At 41.7% G+C, this 20,425-nt stretch overlaps 1 protein-coding gene across 8 annotated transcripts in view; it reads right to left on the reverse strand.

Moving 5' to 3' along the window:
- ephb3b (eph receptor B3b) overlaps window positions 1-20,425 on the reverse strand; it is a 263,194-nt gene that overhangs the window by 54,607 nt on the left and 188,162 nt on the right. For 2 of the 8 annotated variants that reach the window (XM_074669073.1, XM_074669072.1), the window contains exon 1: window positions 3,957-4,697. The exons of the other annotated variants lie outside the window; for them this stretch is intronic. In XM_074669073.1, coding sequence (XP_074525174.1) covers window positions 3,957-4,020 — 64 coding nt within the window. In that variant the 5' untranslated portion in view covers window positions 4,021-4,697. Of the gene's footprint in view, window positions 1-3,956; window positions 4,698-20,425 lie in introns of those variants that run through there. 8 annotated transcript variants of the gene reach the window in all.

A 20,425-nucleotide genomic window follows, 5' to 3' on the forward strand; every position in this document is an offset into this window, starting at 1 on the left:
GTATTATAGGCAAAGCTAATTTAGTGTATTTTATGAACATAAGAGAATAATATATGCCTTAATTGTTGCATTACTGAGAGTCAAATGGGCTAAAAACTCAGAAATTTGGACACCAGAAACTTATTCCCTTTAAATAATCTCTACATTTTGGCAAACGGAACTTTTACATGGAAAGTTGAACTGGGATTTTTTTCATATATTTATTTTTGAAATTACACCTTTTTCTGACCTATATCTTTGAATACCTAGCATAAGAAGATGAAAGCTGTTTTATTTTCTTCTCAATAAATCTTAGTCTAGTATAAGACGCGTCACGATCATTAACTAGAAAGAGCGACGTACAAATATGACCGTGTACGAGTCAACACGTCTGAGATTGCATGAAACAAAAAATCTGAAATAAGAGGATGAGGGGACCTCCTCGGCTTTGGGGAAAAGGGACCAAGGACGAATAAATCACTGAAGAAGGCTAGAGGAGAAATGTGCCAACTGCAAACAGGCACAGGAAAGCTCCTGTGGAGGTGTGATCTCACCCACGTAAAAACATAAACATGTGCGCTTCAAAGGCACTGCCTGTGCGCAATCACTCCACCAAACACACACCGCCATAAATAGAAAGAAAAAAGAGCACGGGAAAGAGTGGGGAACTCTGAGCTGTGACCATAAAAGCCCATTTGTCTTCGTTTAGACTGAAAATTATTCCAGGTGAGAGTTGTTGGACTGAAAGTTGTTGTAAGAGGTATGAGCTTTTGGCTTTAGTGCAAGCATTACTAAGATGATGTGTTTGTCATATAATGCACGCCAAACTTTTTTCCAAATGAGCAAGTCTTTTCAGTAGAGGTGAAACTTTTTTTCTTTCTTTCATCTTTAGCCCCTTCTCTGGTTTAAAACACGCCAAAAATAACATTTTATTCAAGTAAAGTCATTCAAAACGTTTAGGACACTTTTCATTCAGACAGCAAACTTGGACAAAGCGCACCGAAGTTAGTTTTCAGCACGCTGGCCCGGTCTGAACATAATTACAGTGGCTGTGTTCGTGTCTTTTGTCAGTGCGTCCTCCCTTCATCACAAGTAATTTACACCCAGGACTAACCACAGCGCCTGTGCGCTACACGCCACTGTCATCGGCGCAATTTGTCTCCTGCAGCACCCCAAGAGCAGCCCGGAGTTCAACAGCCACGGCCTTTTTACAACCCACTGAAGCCATACCCTGACCCCACGAAGCATAAGCACCATCAAATTCTCATCATGACTGAGGAAGACGTGATGATTTTCAATAAACACAAAATATGTGACGTTAAATTAGAAGTAGTGCTCTATAGAATGTACAGAACACATCTAACTATTAAAACAATAAAACTTTGAAGATGTGGCACGAGTATTTTTTTCTTTTTATTTCGCCACAAACAATTACTTAAGCGGAAATCTTGTGAAAATATTTTCTGGTGCTTTTATAGGCTTAAATTTGGGCACATGTAATCAGTCAAATGTGGCAAAGTTTGTTCAAACACTCAGAATGTGTGTGGCGCTATTCTTTGCAGTGACGTGTTAAACTGAGAATGCAATAGGCCAATAATAAATAATTAAAAGCAAGCCTAATATACACGACTGATCAGAGTATTGTTTCAATATTATGGTCATATTTAGGGAACGGATGTGAACAAGTAAGAAGAGACGGAAACAGGAGGAAAAGGGGAAAGAAAACATGAATTCATTAAGAGACGGTCCCCGAGCGTCGTGACCCGAGGACCCGTTGAGAGACGCACGGTGGGGCCGAGGAAACTTCCCCGGCAGGCCGCTTGTTCCTCCCTAAATCTCCATAACCCCATGTATTCGAGAAAGACGCCCCAGTAGCGGCCATAAGGCTGTATCAAAAGTTTTGGTGAAACCTGCACATAGGTCGGTCAGGTAGTTTATGGCATCACTCGGATGGATTGTCCTAACCATAGGCGTCAACTTCAAGTGTGTGTGCAGCTAACTTACTGCTATCCAGAAAACGCCAGCTCTCCCTCTCTCCCTCTCCTCTTAAGTGTTCTTCTCCCTCTCCTTCTCTCCACCTCTGGAGCCCTAAAACTTCTGCACAACAAGAAGCAACTCATCCATTCATGCCATGTGTTTTAAGTCAGTGCTTCCCAACTGGGGTCCGGTGACCTGCAGGGGTCATAGAGAGCGGTCCGGGGGGGTCCTTAGCAAAATAAAGTCCTTGGGTTTCAAAATAATTTTGCAAAGGAGAAGCAAGCAAGTAAAAAGATAATAATTCAAACCATATTTAGCCACTCGAACTCTAAGGGTAATTAATTCAGTACTTTATTTGAAACATCAAAAACTTCAGTGATGGTTATATTAAAACCTTTCGGGTGAAAGAGTCGCACCTCTTATCATAACCTCGTTCTATCGCCCTATTCTTTATATAGCTCATCAATATAGCAATAAATCTTATCAGATAAGCTTCTCACTGGTCGTTGCAAAGGAAGCATGGTGATGAAAAAAAGGCAATTTCGGCAGAACCGCTCTTTCATTAAGAGTTCAAACTGCAGTGTGATCTTTTTCTCATGCAGCACATACTGTAGCAGGCCTGCGGATGTTTCCCCATATTAGGGGTCAGAATTGTACGAAGTGAGCACAGATCCGAGGCAAATTATGTTTGCGGATGTTTAAGTTACACCACTGCGCTGTGGAGGGGAATAAATGACGTTACGCCGCATTGTGCTGTGTTCATTTGCTGCCTTGGTGTGGGTTCTACTGTATATTGCACTGTACACAACTGATGAACGAGTTTGATTTTGTCACAAAGTACTGCTGCCAGGACAGTGTTCTTTTAACACCCTGACAGACTGATTTCACTTCAGATAATATTAATAAAAACTCTTGAGACACAGACCGGGCAGGTCGGGAAACAAATCGGAAGAGAAAGGCGTTCGCTGCGCCACTGGCCTACTGTCCTACTTTCCCACTGGCATCACAACCCCAACGGGAGCCTCGTAGGGAGCTCCAGCATTCATAGTGTCAAGCTCTAGGCCCCTTTCAACCTTATTTCCACTCGCCAGTATATCCTTGCATCTCCCAAGTAAAGTGGAGACTTTAAATTCAACATAAAAAGAAAAGAGGGAGAGCTCCTCGAAAGAGGGAGAAGACAGCTAGAATTTCCCATCGATTTTTACGCACGGCAAACATCCACACTCAGCTGAAACAGATGGCTTTGTTATTGAAAGAGGCTGCTGTGAAATATTACTGTAAACATTCAATCGATGCCACTTAAAAAAAACACAAACAAAATTGAAATCAAAACTGGTTGAATTACATTCAGATCATTTCATTTCATTTGCGTTAAAAGTACCAGGTTGTGAATCAGTTTTGATAAATTAAAATACAAATATCATTTCGCTAATATAAAAAAAAATAATTAAGAACATAGAAGAGACTTCTGTGAGATTTTTTTTTTCCAGTGTTTACTTTGACCTCAAACTGTTAGTCTTCATGTCAAAAGGCCACGCACTCACGAACAGTCCTAAAATACACGCAGCCGACCTGAGGGAAAGTGTCCGGTGGGGGTCTCGGAGCCGCGACTCCCCGATGAGCTACAGTGTGGAGCTAATTTCCCTTAAGTGATGAAGAAAGCGCCAGCACCCGGCAATAGCTGCCCCAACAAAACAAGAATACACAACTACTATTGAAATGGATGCGCTTTGGTTGACGCGCATAACAATTGTGTAGTAAGACCTGCACACAGCGCCTGGCTGCGCAAAGCCAGTAATACTATTAGATCCCTCAAAAAGCCAGATGGCCACTTTCGAGATGAAATGCTGGTTTAAATACGAGGAGGACTGAAGAATTTTGGGAGACAGGAGCCTCACCCGCTGCGGCGCCCTACCTGAGACAGGCAGGCAAGGGTGCTGGCTCATTAAAATATGCCTCAAACACCCTGCCAAAGAAATCTAAAAGATTGAATTTCTTACCTTCAACGGCGGACACCATGGGCAGCAAGATGCTGCATAAAAGCAGAAAGTAATCCATTGTCATAAAGCGTTCAGGTCGGACATGTAAATAGACCCACGAGAGAGTGAGAGGGGTGGGAATACAACAATCCTGGGTGATCACACGCTCCAGTCCCGTCCCAGTCCCAGTCCTGGTCCCAGCGGTGTCAAATCTCCAGGAACTATTCACCTCCCATTCACCAAAGCGCGTAAATGTAAATGTTCTGTAGAAATAACACTCCTTTGCGTAAAAATGTGTGAGTATGTCAGCCCGTCTCCTTTTGCTTTGAGCTCCAACGTGCCTTGTTATACCAGAGCGAAGGCAACGCGCTCAAGTCTCCCAGTCCTTTCCCCTCGCATGGAGCGAAGCAGCTGAAAGCAGGTAGTCCAGTCCGGGGTCACCATCCGGAGAATATTTCCACCAATGTTCCGTTTATCTTTTAAAAGCTGAAGTAAGAGCCTTCTCGACGGGATCCGAAGACTTTCTCTGTGGTTAAAGGAGCGCAGACAGTGACACTTGTGCCAGAACCATGGTGTGTTAAGTCCCAGATAAACATGTGCGCTCTCACATGCGTCCACGATCAAGTGGTATTCCTTTAATATGAAGACAGAGCCGCGCGCTTTGTAGGTATTTATTCCCTGAGCGAATAATTGATCAGCTTTGGCTGCTGCGTGTGCACCGTCTGTCTGTTTCACTCGCTCGACTCGTGCTGGACTAGTATGAAGATCAGGACTGTGCAGGACTAACGGAGAGAGAGAGAGAGAGAGAGAGAGAGAGAGAGAGAGAGAGAGAGAGAGACGGGGGCACCATCAGGAGGAGGAGGGGTTACGACTAAAGCAGCTGCAATGATAATAAAATGTTTACCCTATCATTTGGTATAAAAAAAAATGAATTAAAAAATAACAAAATTTATAAATTATAATCATATACAGTGTTGTATATTCGACATTTGTTCCCTTTCGAAAATTCTTGTTCATCTCTCACATTCCCTGTTTGCACAGTACGTGCAGCACACCACACGATCCTCTCCTCTTGAAAACATCATTGTGACGAATACATTTGAAATTGTTTTGAATAATGTAAAACCTGTCTCAAATCAGTTTTTATTTTTATATTAATTTGTTTATTTTATTTACATACCCATAAAAACTTGCTCTGTGGGAAGGTTGCTGTTTTTAAAAACTCATATACCTCGTCCGTATGTGCAGCGTGTCACTCTGCCTCCCTTCTCTGGTGCGCAGGCATGGAAGCACAGCGCCTCCCTGCGGGTTGCACCGCTTGGATGCAAAGAAGCAGGAAGTTCCTGCTGAGGAGTTGCTTTGATTAAAACACGAATTCCATTGAAAGGTTTTATTTCTTTAAAAAAATAAAAGTTTACAAATTTAACACGTATTATATAATACTGAAAGTGGTGCACTTACTGAAAAATTAGTTCACTTTATCGAAAAAAAAACCGCCCCGATTCACAACTCAATCAAGAAACTTGACAGGAGTGCTTACCCAAACCATAACATTAAAACGCACGTCTTCATCCCTCTTTATTTAGTGAAGGATATAAAGTTTAATAACAGCGCTTCCTGTATTTGCTAAGATAACAGATCGTCTCTTTCTTTCCTTTCCTTTGTGGAAGACGGTGGCATCTGTCACGATCAGGCTTTTACAGGCTTACTCCTTACCCTCTGTCCTCTCAGTCGTTTCATTACAAGCCAAAACTGGAGTGAAAGCTCTGGATGTCTAATCTGAACGAGAAAGTCCACTAAGTCATACCAAAGTATGTCATCCCTTTAGCAAAACAAACTGCTAGTTCCTGTGCACATTATTTAGTTTTGGGAGTCGTTAAATGAGCATAAATTGTCTCTTAGTGTGTCAAATAAAACCCCGTGATCTGTGGAAGACTTGCAGAACTGCTGACAAATTAAAAGCCCACTGTAACTCAGCAAACCTTTTATGGGCATATACTGTATATATAAAAAGAATATATCAATCATGTTAACATTTACATTACACCGCCGAGTGATATTTTATCCATCTTGTTGAGTTTAATACAGCAATAACCAGCCGATGCATTTTATTCCACCAACACAGGAATGGCAGGCAGAGTCGGCTGATCTTGGCACAGTCAGCATTAACACTGAGGTGCTACATAGTTGAAGTCCACTCCATTATTAATTATGATGAATATTGATGCGTTCACTGCTGTATGTGGAGATAAGAAAGGAGCGGGGAGCTGAGCACAGCTTCTCAAATAAAGTTATTTGAGTTAATGTGCAGTGTAGAGTCATATGAGCTCTACTTTATCCTGAGAATAACAGTTGGGTTTGCTCACTTCAGCGGGAATATAAAGAAAAGTTTGACTTGTGTTAAGAGGAAGCCAGCCCTGTGAAATGTCAGAGTGAAGCCAAATGTCTGGAGGTGTAAAGTTGAAAGGTGATAGGACGCCGTTTCCTGAGCGGTGCAGGCAGACAGATGTGTCTGCTGTGTGTCTCTCTGTTTTTATGTGTCTGCGGTGCCACTGTCACACAGTTGTCTAGGTAGAAGGAGACTCTTGAGACATATTCTTTTGGTGTGAAGATGATTAAAAGTGTTGCTGCCATTTTAATCTTTTTAAAACTTCTGCTTAACCTTGTGAAACTAACATAGTGCTGAGTAGAAAGTGAATGAAAAGTGAATTAAATTTGCCACTTTTCTCCACTAGTTTTAACATGAAAAGGCAGATATCATGCTACTAAATGTGGTTGAGGGTATGAAAACAAGTTTTCACAGTCACTTCCATCCAGATTTGTCAAAACATTTAAGTCAAATGGAAGCTGTGTGTTAGATGGTGTTTTTGAAATGTTGTAATTCTGCTTTCAGGGTGTCAGGAATCAATTGGGAGAAAAGTTCCAACACTTGCAGAGGTGCTCCGTGTTTGAACTTCAGATTGAAAAGTTGGCTGGTGGAAAAGTGGAAAGAAAACACTGGAGTCCTGAATGAAAACTCGTCACAGCTTTCCAGAATGGTGTTACAGGCCAGCTTGTCAGAGGTGCACTGTCACACTGTGTTCCCTCATGTCTGAAAGTGACTTTTTTTAAAACCGATTCAAAGTTGTTGTTTTTTTTTAAGATCGACTTCAATGATCAAAGAAGAATGTCTACATTACTGATTTATACTTTCCTACAAAGATCAGCTTACAGACCAAAATTCAACCAAACAATACATGAGAAGAAAACTTTTGGATCAAAATCTTCTGCTGGTGGACCTTGGTGTATTTTGGAAATATCCTTAAATGAAAAACTTCTGTTTTTTCACCCAGGAGATTATTCCGGTTGTTTGGCGAATGCAGATGCCCAGCATATGGGATGTCTCAAATAGCATATTTTCAAAAAGGAACATAACTATAGACAACACTTTTATATATATATATATATATATATATATATATATATATATATATATATATATATATATATATATATATATATATATATATATATATATATATATATATATATATTCTATTGCATTCATACCATTATACAAATGTAAGGAAATATAAAAGATTGGAGCTTCAAGAATTCTTTTCAATTTGTTATCTTTGTTGCTTAAAATACAGAAATTAATAATTGTTTGAGATTTTTTTTGTTTTGTTACTGTACTGGATTTATTGTAATGTAATTGTAATACATGTATGTAATTTTTTGGAAAGGATGTGTTCCACCCTCAAAAAAGTAAAGTAAAAGAAAGAAAGAAGCCTGTTCACTACAAGCACAGACAAAGAAAGCCTCCCTGAGATGTAGTTAAAGTATTTTATTAATAGACATACCTCATGATGACATACCCTGTTTTAAAGGAAAATTATTTCACAAGTGTAGCGACCAGGGTAAGAGGATCCGAAGCGGCTTCAAAGCAGACACTCTCGTTTGTTTCCAAAACCACTGCAGCCCCGGCTCTCTTGCCCGGCCGCCATTAAAGGGCAACCAGAGGCACAGTGAGTTCAAATCGGACACCCCCGTTTCTTCTGCCTGCTCTTAAAAGGAAACGAGCTAGAAAGATGTTAAAGCAACTTTTTCAAGAAAGGAAAACATGGAGTTTTGTTGGGGGTCTGTTACACCTTTGAAGGTTTCCAACAGAAAGCAAAAATCTCAGTCCATGGTAAACAAAAGATTAGAGGGGTAAGCCTCAGAGAATTCCCTGAACCCCCAACTGTTTGCCGATGTGAGGAAGAAAGTGTGTCGAACCATAAATATGGGCTCGGTATAAACCAACACACAAGGGGGGGTAACTTTTTTTCCTCAATGAATGGAACGTCCACATTAATAAATCAACAGTGGTGTTTTTCAAAGGGAAGGTTTTGGTTTTCACAAAAAAACTTATGGAGCAGGTTTATTTTTCTACATTTTATCGTGTGTGTCATTGGGGTTTGGATTGATGGTTTAGAGTTTTTTGTCCATGAATGGCAGCCATAAAACTTCAGAATGACTGCAAAAGGCAAGAACTGGTGCTGACAACACCAAGCGACAGCTTATTTCTGGAGACTCTGTATTTATTTTATTTTCCTTAAGGCTTGGCGTAATCATTACCCAGAACCAAAACATGCCTGAGCCTGACCGTTGCCCCTACCTTTACCCTGTAATCTAACCCGAGAGGATATTTCAGCTGTGTCTGAATACAACTGCCCTAAAACCAATTTTCAAATGCCAATTTTGTCCCAGAGCAGATGCTGATCTTGATTGGAGTCCTCAAGTTGTTCTAAAACCAAACATATACACACAGACTGTACACAGACTGTGTGAGCCATCGGTTAAAACCTCCTGAGGAGCACCTGGCCCACATTAGAAACTCAATAAGTAAAGTGGCAGACATTTTACTGCCACATGGAAATTTCTCAAGCTTACACCTACTGAGCCCTCGCCAGGCCCACGCTAACCTCATCCATCCTTCCTCCCACTCATCTCAAAGCAGACTGTAGCCTCTCTCCTTTCACTTTTTTAACATATTAGAAACACACACTCACACACACAGTTTTACTTATGATGAGATATAGATGACCCCACCCCCCACCTCCCCTTAAATTTCAAGCCTGGATGCAAACACATACACAGTCATCCTTACTCTGGCTAACTTTACACACACACACACACACACACACACACACACACACACACACACACACACACACACACACACACACACACACACACACACACACACACACACACTGTGCAGCTCTTACGTCTGGGTATGGTCTAATAGCAGCACTAATGTGATGTGAGTGTGAGGGGATCGCTTTACTTCGGCAGTATTAAGGGAATGGTGAGCTGTTGCTTTTGTTAGAGTGTCTTTTGACATGTGTGCGCACTTTAATGTGTGTGAGGAAAAAGGGAAAGAGCAAGGGCGAACAGGCAAAGAGGACTGGTAGTGCTAGTGGAGGAGGAGTTAGGTGGGTGGCTCTGGAGAATCTCACAACGGCTCATAGCTGGAATCCAGGCTGAGGGGAGGTGTGTGTGGTGTGTGTGTGTGTGTGTGTGTGTGGGGCGGGGGCTGTTTACAAGATTTTTTCTTTTTTGGGGGGGGTCTAATCCTGAAGGCCTTTACCACTGACCAAGCACTTAACACAGGATCACAAATGCAGCCCAAACTGAACCCCCCTCAAGACCACCATCAACCACCCTCTTTTGCACTCACACACTCCACACCATATCCACTGTCTAGCCTACAGCTCCAGTCCTGCTGCTGTAAATCAGCACCTCTTTGCCAACCCCCTCCACCAGCAACACTTCAAACTTGTGCCACAAACAGCTACTGTCTGTCTCTGCTGAGTATCTCTCCCCTTTCAGCACCTTCTCTACCTAACCAAGAAAAGATATACTTCACTGTCTCCGCCATCGACCACTGATTTATGACTCACCCGCCCATCACCTCGACCCCATCGTCTTTGTGCCGACATGTAGACAGACAGGCAGTCATAGATAGACGCAGTCATACGTGTGTGAGGATCACTGTGTCTCGCAGGCACACACATGCGCGGCTGACAAACAGCCTGAGCACGTAAATTACACGCTGCATGGACAAAAGGTGAGAGAAAATAACCTTTCACCAATATGTCAATGTTGCGTAGACGAACATGGACAGAACAGACAGTTTCGGGTATTGAGGTTGAGCTGGTGGATGAGTGATTACGTTTGCTTTCAGCTCAGAGCTCAGGTTCAGTTTGTGAGGTGAGGAGAAGCTTGTAACCATACATGAAGTTTGTAAACCACAGCAAGGGCCTTTTCCAAAATGCTTTTGGCTGCAGTTACTTTGATGCTAACTTAGCTGGTTAAATATATATAGATTACAAGTTGAAGGAGAAGCCCAGAGGTGGAGATTAATGAGGAAGTCAGATGTTACAGTTCATTACATGGTTTAAATATGTAGCTTATAAACGTGTGTGGCATATAACTACTGAGAGCACTGGATCATCAGCGTAGAAGTTGATATGTTGCAGTCTTCTCTTTCCTATCTTGCGTAAATGTAATTTGTTTATTTGTTTCATGAATGCAGTTTTCCTGTTCTTGCCCTCTCTCTGTCCTTGTCACTGTCTTTTGTACACTTTCTTAGATGGGATGTAACTGAAATTTAATTTAGTTGCTCTGAAAGAGAGTGACGAATAAAGCTAACATAGTCATCATAAAAGAGTCACGTTTTGATAACTTTAATTCAGCAGGGAATGCCTGCACCGAGCTGGACTACATGAGGTTATACTGAGCCAGGGATTAAACAGCTTCTTCCACCAGCACTCCGAAATTTGGGAGGAGCTGGATGAAGACCTGGCACAAGTTAAAGCCAGTGTTTGAGTTTTGAATGGGGGCTTTGGTGGAGTTATCTCCTGGGTGCCAAGAGGAACCAAATCCAGCAAACAAACCACATTAGCATCATATTTTTGACACCAAACTGACTTGTTGGCCTCAACAGTTGTGTGTAGTCCTGGCTACAATCGATCCCCACCCTGGTGGGGCCTTTAAAGCTCCAGTGTACATTATTTTCCCCTTGTGTTTCACCTGTTTATGCTATTCATCATTTGTTACATGTTTCTGTCATATTTGTGTTGTACTTCTATGTTTTTTCTTGAGCTGGTTGGTTGCCTAATTTTAAGCCTGTTTCCCCTAATATAAACCTTTCAGGGCTGTTAAAGCACTTCATCCGTTTTTAATCATCAATTTTAATCAGACAGTTGCCAAAATGGACCAGATCTTAGCTAAAAGTCACACAAAGAAAATAAAAATTTACACACTACTATGACCTACAATTTTTCATACTTAAAGTCTTTACCACCATGCCTCTGCTCTTTGTATTACAGTATTTTCTCTAAATGGCAGGAAGGGTGGGGGAAGGTCAGGTCAGGGGCAGGTCCATCGGCCAACACGACACAACTGTACGCTTCAGAGGTTTTCCCGTTAACACAATGGAAAAACCCTGTCTGCCATGTGTTGCTACCATCATTGCCTTTGTAAATGCATGGCCTTGCTAATGTGCAACCTGCTCCTGAGGTACACCTACTTCTAAATTCTTGATGTATATGCCTTACATCCATATCTGTAGCTCAACCTCCGCCAGCACAATAGCATAGGAATCAAAGATATTCTGGTTGTTTCTGGCACAGCACTGGATTACTTTTGCGTTTATAAGAGAAAACAATACTCAGATTACTTTTATAGCTAAATCTCTCGAGGAAGTATAGTGGTGACCGATTTCTCTCACATGAGGTCCCAGTGTTGTGAGAAAAATGGAGGCTCATGGGGGAACCATTTGAGGCTGGCTAATATCAAAAGGTCTGGGATGAATAATCACCTTCACTGATCCAATAACAGAATGATTGATTGGCCCACAACCCCACACTGTCTGAGATAACATTGTTCAAAGTGTCCAAACACAATGTCAACACTGTGCCTCCCTCATGGGCGCCGTTCTCCCTCCAAACTCCAAAACCCTCCTTTGACTTTTGACCTTTCAGCATGTCCAGCTGCAAAATGCAATCTTCCATGCAGTCTTGGGCCCTGAGGGTTGCCAGCAGTGGCAAACAGTGGTGGATACTCTGCACTGTGGGTTACAGGAAGTCACTGTAAACATCCCTGAAAAACAAGCCGAGAAATTCACTTATTGAACGGACCCAGATTCGCTGCTGCTTGATGGAGTATCAGGATCTGTGATAGCAGAGTTTCTGCTGCACTATATCACAAACAGAGGACTAAAATAAGGCCACTGCTGGCAGCAGAGGTCAACTGCTATGGGTGTCAGCTTTTTATGAGCATCCAATGACAACAAATCGTCCCTGTCTAGTTACTGTCAGTCAAGTGAAAATGGATTTTCTTCCCTCTCAGTGTCCAGCTCTGCTCCAGCTCTCCCAGAGGTAGTTAGTCATGACAAAGTTTCTAACCACAAAAGCACATGGTTTTAGTTTAGCTCTTGCTACCATTCAACATGGTTCCCATCCGGTTGCTCTCCCTCCTTGCACGATCACAGCACTTGTATACGACGTGCCATGACCTAGAAGCTGTGTAATGGAAAGCAGAAAGCCTCAACCACCACAACCACCTCTAAATCTGAACATTCAATAGGAAATGTCATCCACATCTTTGGTAACAGATATTTCTACTGACACTGCCTTTTAGGGTAAAGGAGCTCTTTTGAATCATTTAGTGCTTCTTAATGGGTTTAGATTGTATGCAGGGTTGGTGCTGGTTTGGTTCATCAGCTGCTCACTTGGTCAGCTGGCTATGACTGTGAGAGAGCAGACATTTGGCAAGACCGTGTAAGACTGTAGTCATCCAGTGTGTATGCCTGTGAGTGTGTACATGTGTAAGCCAAGCCCTGATTACCTCAGTGTGTGTGGGTGTGAGGTGGTCTGTGTGCGTGTGTGTGAGTGTATGCTACGTCCTTATTACCTTTGCATATGTGTAATTAAACCAAAGTGCTTATTATCATGGCATTGTGTTGCGTGTGAGTGCAAGTGTGGCTATTAGCTGCCTTATCCAAACCAGATTCTCCCTATGAACTTATTAGCGTGTAAACAACAAAGGACAGAAAGAGAAGCGTTCAGTAAGAGCATCATTTACTTTGGATCATAAAGGTTGGCTTGGTTTAAAAAAATAAGAGATCATACTGCTCAAAGTAGCTTTAGCCATCTGGTTTCTGCTTCACAAAGAACAAAGATTTGTCAACAGAAAAATGTAAGGGTTAGTTTAGCTACATAGTTTTAGATACAAGGAAATGTGAGTGCAAAACTAAAACATATAAAGACCTCAGCTGTTTATAATATAATTTTTTTACTTTTTTTATTTTAATAGACAAATTCAAAATGGATGTTTGTTATTCTGTGGTCTCACAACATTGAAAATTCGTGTTTATGTTTGTTAGAAGTAACCTTATTTATTTGCCCCTTTCACTTTTACTTAAATTCAAGTTTTTTTTTTAGAAAACAAGTGTTTTTTATGTATGATATTACACGTGTCATGTAAAAGAATATATATATATATATATATATATATATATATATATATATATATATATATATATATATATATATATATATATATATATAGCCACTCATTAAGAAAAAAAAAATCTCAAATATATAATATATGGATTATGTTGAACACTTTTTCTTTTATCTCTTGACATCTGACAGTTGTTCTTGGTTTTTGCCAGTCATATAGTCATGTTAAGGATGAAAATTAAAAAAAAAGAAAGAAAGACTGTCAACGTGGATGCTTCTTTTCTTTTCTTTTATCTTAGCATTAAGACAACTCAAACCTGTTAATAATGACTCTGGGACATCCTGAAACACAGATCAAAAAGCAAACTTTTAGAAATTTGATTTTCCACATCTAGAGTTCACATGATGCAGTAAACTGAGTATTTCAGCCTGTACGCAATAGTGAAACAATGTTGCTGTAAATGTAAGATAAAAGGAAAGTATCTGGGTGCTAAATGAGGGCCAGCTGCGTAAAATTTCAGCAGTTAAAGTTCCATATTTCATGTCAGTGTCATGAGAGCGGCACAGTTTCATGTTCGTATGACTGTCCCATTTTTACTGCAAGTTTTTGCGTAAATATGAACTCTATGCGTACCCTATCACATGAAAGTCTAGCCATAGATGAAACAAACACTCATAACCAGCCTGCAGTTTCACAGTTGTCTTAGCCTGAGCTAAACTCCAGACAAACAAAGCAGTGTAACCTCATTGTTTTGCTGCGGGGGCTCTGACTTGTCCGTGCAGTTACACATGATTACATCATCAACATTTCGGAGCAACCAGTGAAACTAATGCTGCTAGGCAGCAAGTCATAATAATTCACCTACTTATGACTCACAGGAGGTTATCCTGCTATTGATACGGAGGATTGTTTCACATGTAGTCACTATATTATTAAGTCTGGTTTCAGAGGAAGCAATCAGTGTAAGCAACAATCACATTCTGACTGAAGATGACGTTCAGAAAACTTGTAAAGTTGCTGATTCAACAATGAATTATCTTGAGATAGACTGTTTTTTTAAACCTTGTGCTATATCTTTGAGTGGGAAAATTTAAGTTGTTTGTGTTTTAAATTTTTAAAGTCTTGAATTATATCAGATGTCTAAATTCTACACAGAATAAAGGCTCAGATAAACAACAACAAGAAAAAACCTAGCTGGTTGTGATGGATTTTATATGAGCTTTGGAACTATGTTAAAGCATGTCACTCACTCACTTTCTCCACTCATGCATGCTGTGACAACCAGACCGAGGGAACGGCAGCATGCCTGGCAGAGAAGGTAATTTAGTAAAGCGGATATGTAATCCAAGAATAGCAGCCATGCACAGACAGGGCTGCACAGTATGCTGCAAGGTTGGAGAGATGAATGAATGCACTTGTACATGCACACACACACACACAAACACGACTGTAACCAACAAGCATTTGACAGACAGCGACATGCAGGTGGTGGCCATGTTCAACCACTTTCCAGTCCTCTGATGACATTTGCATGACACACAGGTTGACTCTCAAAGAAAACATTAAAGCAGCAATATCCAATGTCATTGTGAAATCTTGTCTCTAATTTTGGGAAGCAATGCATGCAGAACAAAACAGAAAACAGGAAATTTGGCTCTATTTTTTATGTAGTCTATCATGTCAACACAATTCAATTTAAATGACACTAAGTATGCACGCTTGCATGCACACATGCAGAGACGTGTTATGAATGTGCACTTTTTTCCCTCTAAAGCAGCTCCACCCATTGTCGTGGCTAAGATAAACACACACACACACACACACACACACACACACACACACACACACACGGGAAAGGAAACAGTTGCACTGCCAGCACCAACCCACACACATCACCCCATAACTACCAGTCAGCCGCCTTATGCCCGCCACTGATACAAACAGACAACGCTAAAACGCTCTGCCAAGAAGCAATCAGTCAGAAGGAGTGCCTCCGTGATTTGTTATGAGCAGGTGCTGTGAGGAAAATTGACAGGCAGTGTTTTATCTCGGCTGAGTAAATTTACTGCCAGTAAATTGATAGTAGACATAATGAAACAATAAAATGTCTGCAGAGCCAGCCAGGATAAGGTGCTCATTGGTTGCATGTTTGTGTGAGTGCATGCGTGTGTGTGCACATGGTGAGTGTGTCAGTTCACCAGCCCATCATTACATACTCTCATTCATGCCCATTGTTTTCTTAACTGATAAGGAAGTACTTGAGCTGTTTGCAAACAGTGTGTCAACAATGTGGGAGGACAAAAGAGCTATTCAGAAATCCTGAATGAAGGAGAACAGAGTAATAAGAAGGGAAGAGGAAAACAGAGAAGAGTGTGTGTTTTGAGGAGTGTGTGTGTTGGTGCATGTGGTTTGCTGGGATGGAGAATGGGTGTCATTCAAACAAACTCCCTAAAAGTGGCTAATTTTCTGCATTGTTGCACCGTATCATGTCACCTGGCTGCAAATCATCATAAGGTGTTTAGTGACTTTGCCCAGTGCTCCCTATATACCTCTACCCCCCCTCACACACACTTGCACACACAGGTCTGTCACCCATGGCGATGTGAGTGATCTCTGTATGGACGCTGGCGAGCATCTGGTCTTTTTCCCCTCTCAGTCGCTGAAATGTAAACACCCCAGTTGCCTGGATTTGCCAAATGAGCACCTGGTATTTCAAAGTGGCCTCCTGGCTGTGACTTTTTTTTCTTTTTTTTCAAGTCAGGGCTGTTCTGCATTATGCAGACATACACACAAGCATGCTCGCACGCACACTCGCTGTTGTTCCCCACAAATGTAAAAAGGGAGCAAAGACACAGGGGTGAGACAGGCCAGCAGGCCCACACACGCACATGTACACACACTTCAGCAAGAAAAAAAAAAAAAGAAAAGAAGCATGCTTACACACTCCGTCATTCCCTCACCTGGTTCTGTGTTTAGTCTATACTGAGTGTAATGGTATACGGTAGGATTACTGCGACCCTCTGAGGTGCTGCAGCGCAGCGGCGTGGTGTGTGTCAAGACTGTCTGTCCTCGTCCCCGAGGGCTGCTGCGACTTGTCATCATAACAGTGAGCCACACCGAGCTAAGCCAGATCCAGGACCTTCACGTCGCTAATCCGAGAAGGAAAAGGGTCATCACCAGAAGTATCCACCGAAGAAATAAAAACAGTAAAAGAAAAGGTTGGGGGTTTTACGGCAGAGGAGGCTTTCTTTCATCATTTCAAGTCTTATTCTACAAAATTGCTCCAAGAAAAAGTGTTGCCTGGGCTTAAAATAATTTATTGCTCACTGGAGAAAAAGGAAGCCAGACATTCTTAAAAGTAGAGACCACACTGACTTCAAAACTTTATTTTCTTGGATAATTTACAGAACAAACTCACACTAAATTGCTCCCACAAATTGTAGCAGAGACATGTTGGCAGATAAAAAGTAAAGGGGAGGTTTGAGTGAGTTTATGTGCTGATAAAGCTGAGTTAGAAAACCATTCTGGTCAAGCACAGAAACAGTTATATTGACTATTTATAACAGAAGCCTTATGAAAAGTACAAAAAAGCAAATATTCATTTGTTTGCCTTCACTGTCTTAAATATCATTAGCCCCCCTAATGTATCATTTTCAAAAGTATTTCTCTTTTCATTTTTTATTTTTATTTTTTACCATTTCACAATAGTGCACATCTTTTCAAGCCATTTGTAACAAAACCACACATTTACCATATAGTTATGCACACCCCTGCTGTTCTAATATTTGCTAACAAGCCTAATGTTCCCCTCCTATTCCCGCTGCTTCCTTTTAATGCTGCCTTTTTTTTGAAAAAAAAAAAAAAAAGCAGAGAGAGAGGAGAAAACAGATAAAAAATGTGTTCTGTTTTCCTCTTAAAAAAATAATTATGAGGGACTCGGTTCCCTGCACCATAAAGGAGGATGCAGTCCTCTGTGGTTTAATTGCTCATTATGTTGTTTATGGTCACACTTGCCAAGCCGAATCTTGGCTAGGTTTTATTTTGAAATAAGTAGCATGTCTGGGAAATTGTTATTCTTGTTCTTTTCGCCAAAACCAAGCAGGGGAGAAAAAAAAATAAGAATAGCAGTAGTAGCCAAAAAAATTGCAGAAAACCAGTTAAAATCTACATGTGATATTATTTTACACACCCCAAAAATGAAAAGATACACCAGTGTCATCACCCTTTGGCCCGGGGATCCCTCTACCTCCTCTTCCAAACTGCTTCCTTAAATGGGAACAAGTTGTTGTGTTGTTTCACTGATTTGTGGTGTGTTGCTTTGGGGGATGATTCACTCGCATGTGATAACAGACTGTGACATGACACTGCATGCTTCAGCACTGACAGTTTAGGGCCATCACTGGCTGCCTGTCATCAATGCACGCAGAGACATCCTGGCCCACACCCACTCCACAGACCTGTGTGTGTGACTCATTGTAGATAGAAAAGCAAGGTGTCTCTTTTTGGTTCCCTCAAACACATTCCTTTGCACTTGCTCACCTGATTTGCCAGTTAGGCAGACGGGTGAGAGTTTATTATTGTTAGGAGTGCATGATTTTGTGCTGACTGGCTTGTGTTGACTGCACTGTATGAACACAAACAAAATATTGTAGGTGTGTTTCTGTGAGGGAAGTGTGTGGTGAGTGAGATCTTATATCAAAGTGTGTTTTCAAGTGTGTGTGTCGTAGATTCTTGTGAGAGACTCTGGATGCATGTGACTATTTTGACACGTCTCACTGAGAAACACAGCAACACCCCCCCACCCCCCATCCCTTACGCTTTCAGGAAACTTTCCATGGGGGACTGTAAGGCTCTCCTTCGACCACTTCAGCACAAAAAGTGGTGTTCTGCCTTTGTAACACATCCCCGTTTTCTCGACTGGCTGCATCCACTTGGGAATATAGAACACAATCTACAGACAAGCATGAGAAACACCCTGACAAAACAGACTACAAACAACAGGCATGGCAACAGAAATGCTGATAACGTCAGTGTTCTTTTTTAGTCTTCATCTCTTTTCCCCTGTCTCTATCCGCTGCTACGGTATCAGTCAGTATTTGGCATTTTCTGCTGTTCTGTGTGAATGTTTAGAAGTATCCCAAGGGTGCTGATGGGGAAAAATAGATCCTTGCAGCATTTTCTATACACCCAGCAAGAATGCAGGACCTTTGGCTTTTCTTCCTGGCAAACAACAACCCACCTATTGTTGAATCCTTTTGTCTTCCTCTTTCTCTCCCTTTGCCCTTCCTTAAACTCTCTTTCAAAAAAACTTTGTCAAAACGAGAACCTCGTGGTCGCTGGGGGCAAAGGTGCTCTAGATTAAAAAGAACCTCGCAAATTGAATTCACACTTGATGAAACAAACAGATTTGCATGTGTCTACCCGCCTGAGACGGGTTTGGCCAGCTCCAGGCGACGAACTGTCCCACCTCTGAACAGGGTAATGCGCTCAACTAATTAATGGGCTGTTATTGGAGAAATGTGTCACCGAGTTTGAGGTGAGTCGATGTAGAGCGGTGCGACCCTGGTCTGATAAAAGGTTGAGGTCCTTGCTAATGGGATAGAACTGGGTCATTTCTTAACCTTGTGAAAGTTTCCAAGATGAGTTCGTGGAGCTCTTTGTTAACTTCTGCATCAATCTACTTTCATTCACATCTCAGAAAGCCAAGGCAGGTTCCTGGCCTGGGGTCTGTCTTGTCAAAAGGCTCACATCCTCATTTCTTTGTATTATGGTGGCAATATGTAAAGTATTCAGGCTGCTTTGAAGCCATATTGTGGTGACAGCTGTGCATTCAAGTTGACAGCTGAGTCTATTATCCCCTTTCTTTTTTCATCAAAGGACATGTTTCCTCACATTACATCAACTCCGAAATCACAGTGATGTGCTGAGGCAATAAGCGTGTTAGGATTCTCTGCACTCTTGGGTACATTTATGTGGTACATTTCCTTCATTTGTTGCCCTTTGGTCCCAGCTGGTGGTGTTGTTTTATGATGTATCAGAAGCTATTTCAGTAATGACTCAGGCCACACACCGCTCAAACAAAGCCGCTCTCCTTGTGTTTTGTTGGCCTTTATTGCAGCCTCCCTGCTGCCTGCCAACAGAGGTCAGTCAGGAGATCGGTCGGATGGGCATCAACGACCGCAGATAAACCCTTCTCTCGTCCAGAGCATGATGGGAAGGCTCAAGAGAGCAAGTGCGGGCAGACAGGCTGACGCTTCCTTCCCTCTTGCTGTCCCTACTACTATTCACCAGACGGAGGTCCCATCCAAGCAGGAATTTCACACCCTATTGACAATGTGGCTTCTGTCAGCTGCCGCTCTTGCACCCATTACCGGGGGCTCATCCTTTCTTTCCATCCTTCCCTGTTTCCGTCTCTGACTGTTTCTTATTTTAATCCTTCAAGGGGGTTCTGCCTTGCCAGTTGTTAAAAGAAAAGGTAGGATCCGGTCTCCAAAATCAAGGATCAATTGTTGGTCAGGGATGTGTGGTTAGGGTGTGTCTTTGTTGTGTCAAGGTGCACTATTAGTTTAGCCGGGGGAGGAGGTTGTCCAGGGTTAGGGTGTTGAAAACAGACAAAATAAAAAGCCATGCAACCCAACTGAAAGGACATGGACTAAAGAAGCTCTCACTTGTAATCTTCAGGATGATTTATGTCTGACAAGTTGTTTATCGACCACTTGTGAAAGGGTTTCATTCTTCGCGCTGACCTTCAAAACCAAGTCCAGACTGTAATTTTGTCAGTCAGGATTTCACAGAACACTGTGATCTACCCTTCTCATATAGGTGTTGCCCTCTGTATCCTTGAGCTTCAGGATTCCCCTGAAATCTACCACCGAGTGTATGAGTGGAATGTAGATTGATTAGGTTAAAGAAGAACTTACCCAGAGGCGAAAAGTGATGTTGTTCTGCCCTTTCTCGGCCAAAGAACTTTCAGACTGACAGAAGAAATAGAATTG

The sequence above is a fragment of the Halichoeres trimaculatus genome, unplaced genomic scaffold (assembly GCF_033239565.1).
Source record: "Halichoeres trimaculatus isolate MK-OKI-2021-1 unplaced genomic scaffold, fHalTri1.1 fHalTri1_scaffold_4, whole genome shotgun sequence".
In the NCBI taxonomy this organism is placed as follows: Eukaryota; Metazoa; Chordata; class Actinopteri; order Labriformes; family Labridae; genus Halichoeres; species Halichoeres trimaculatus.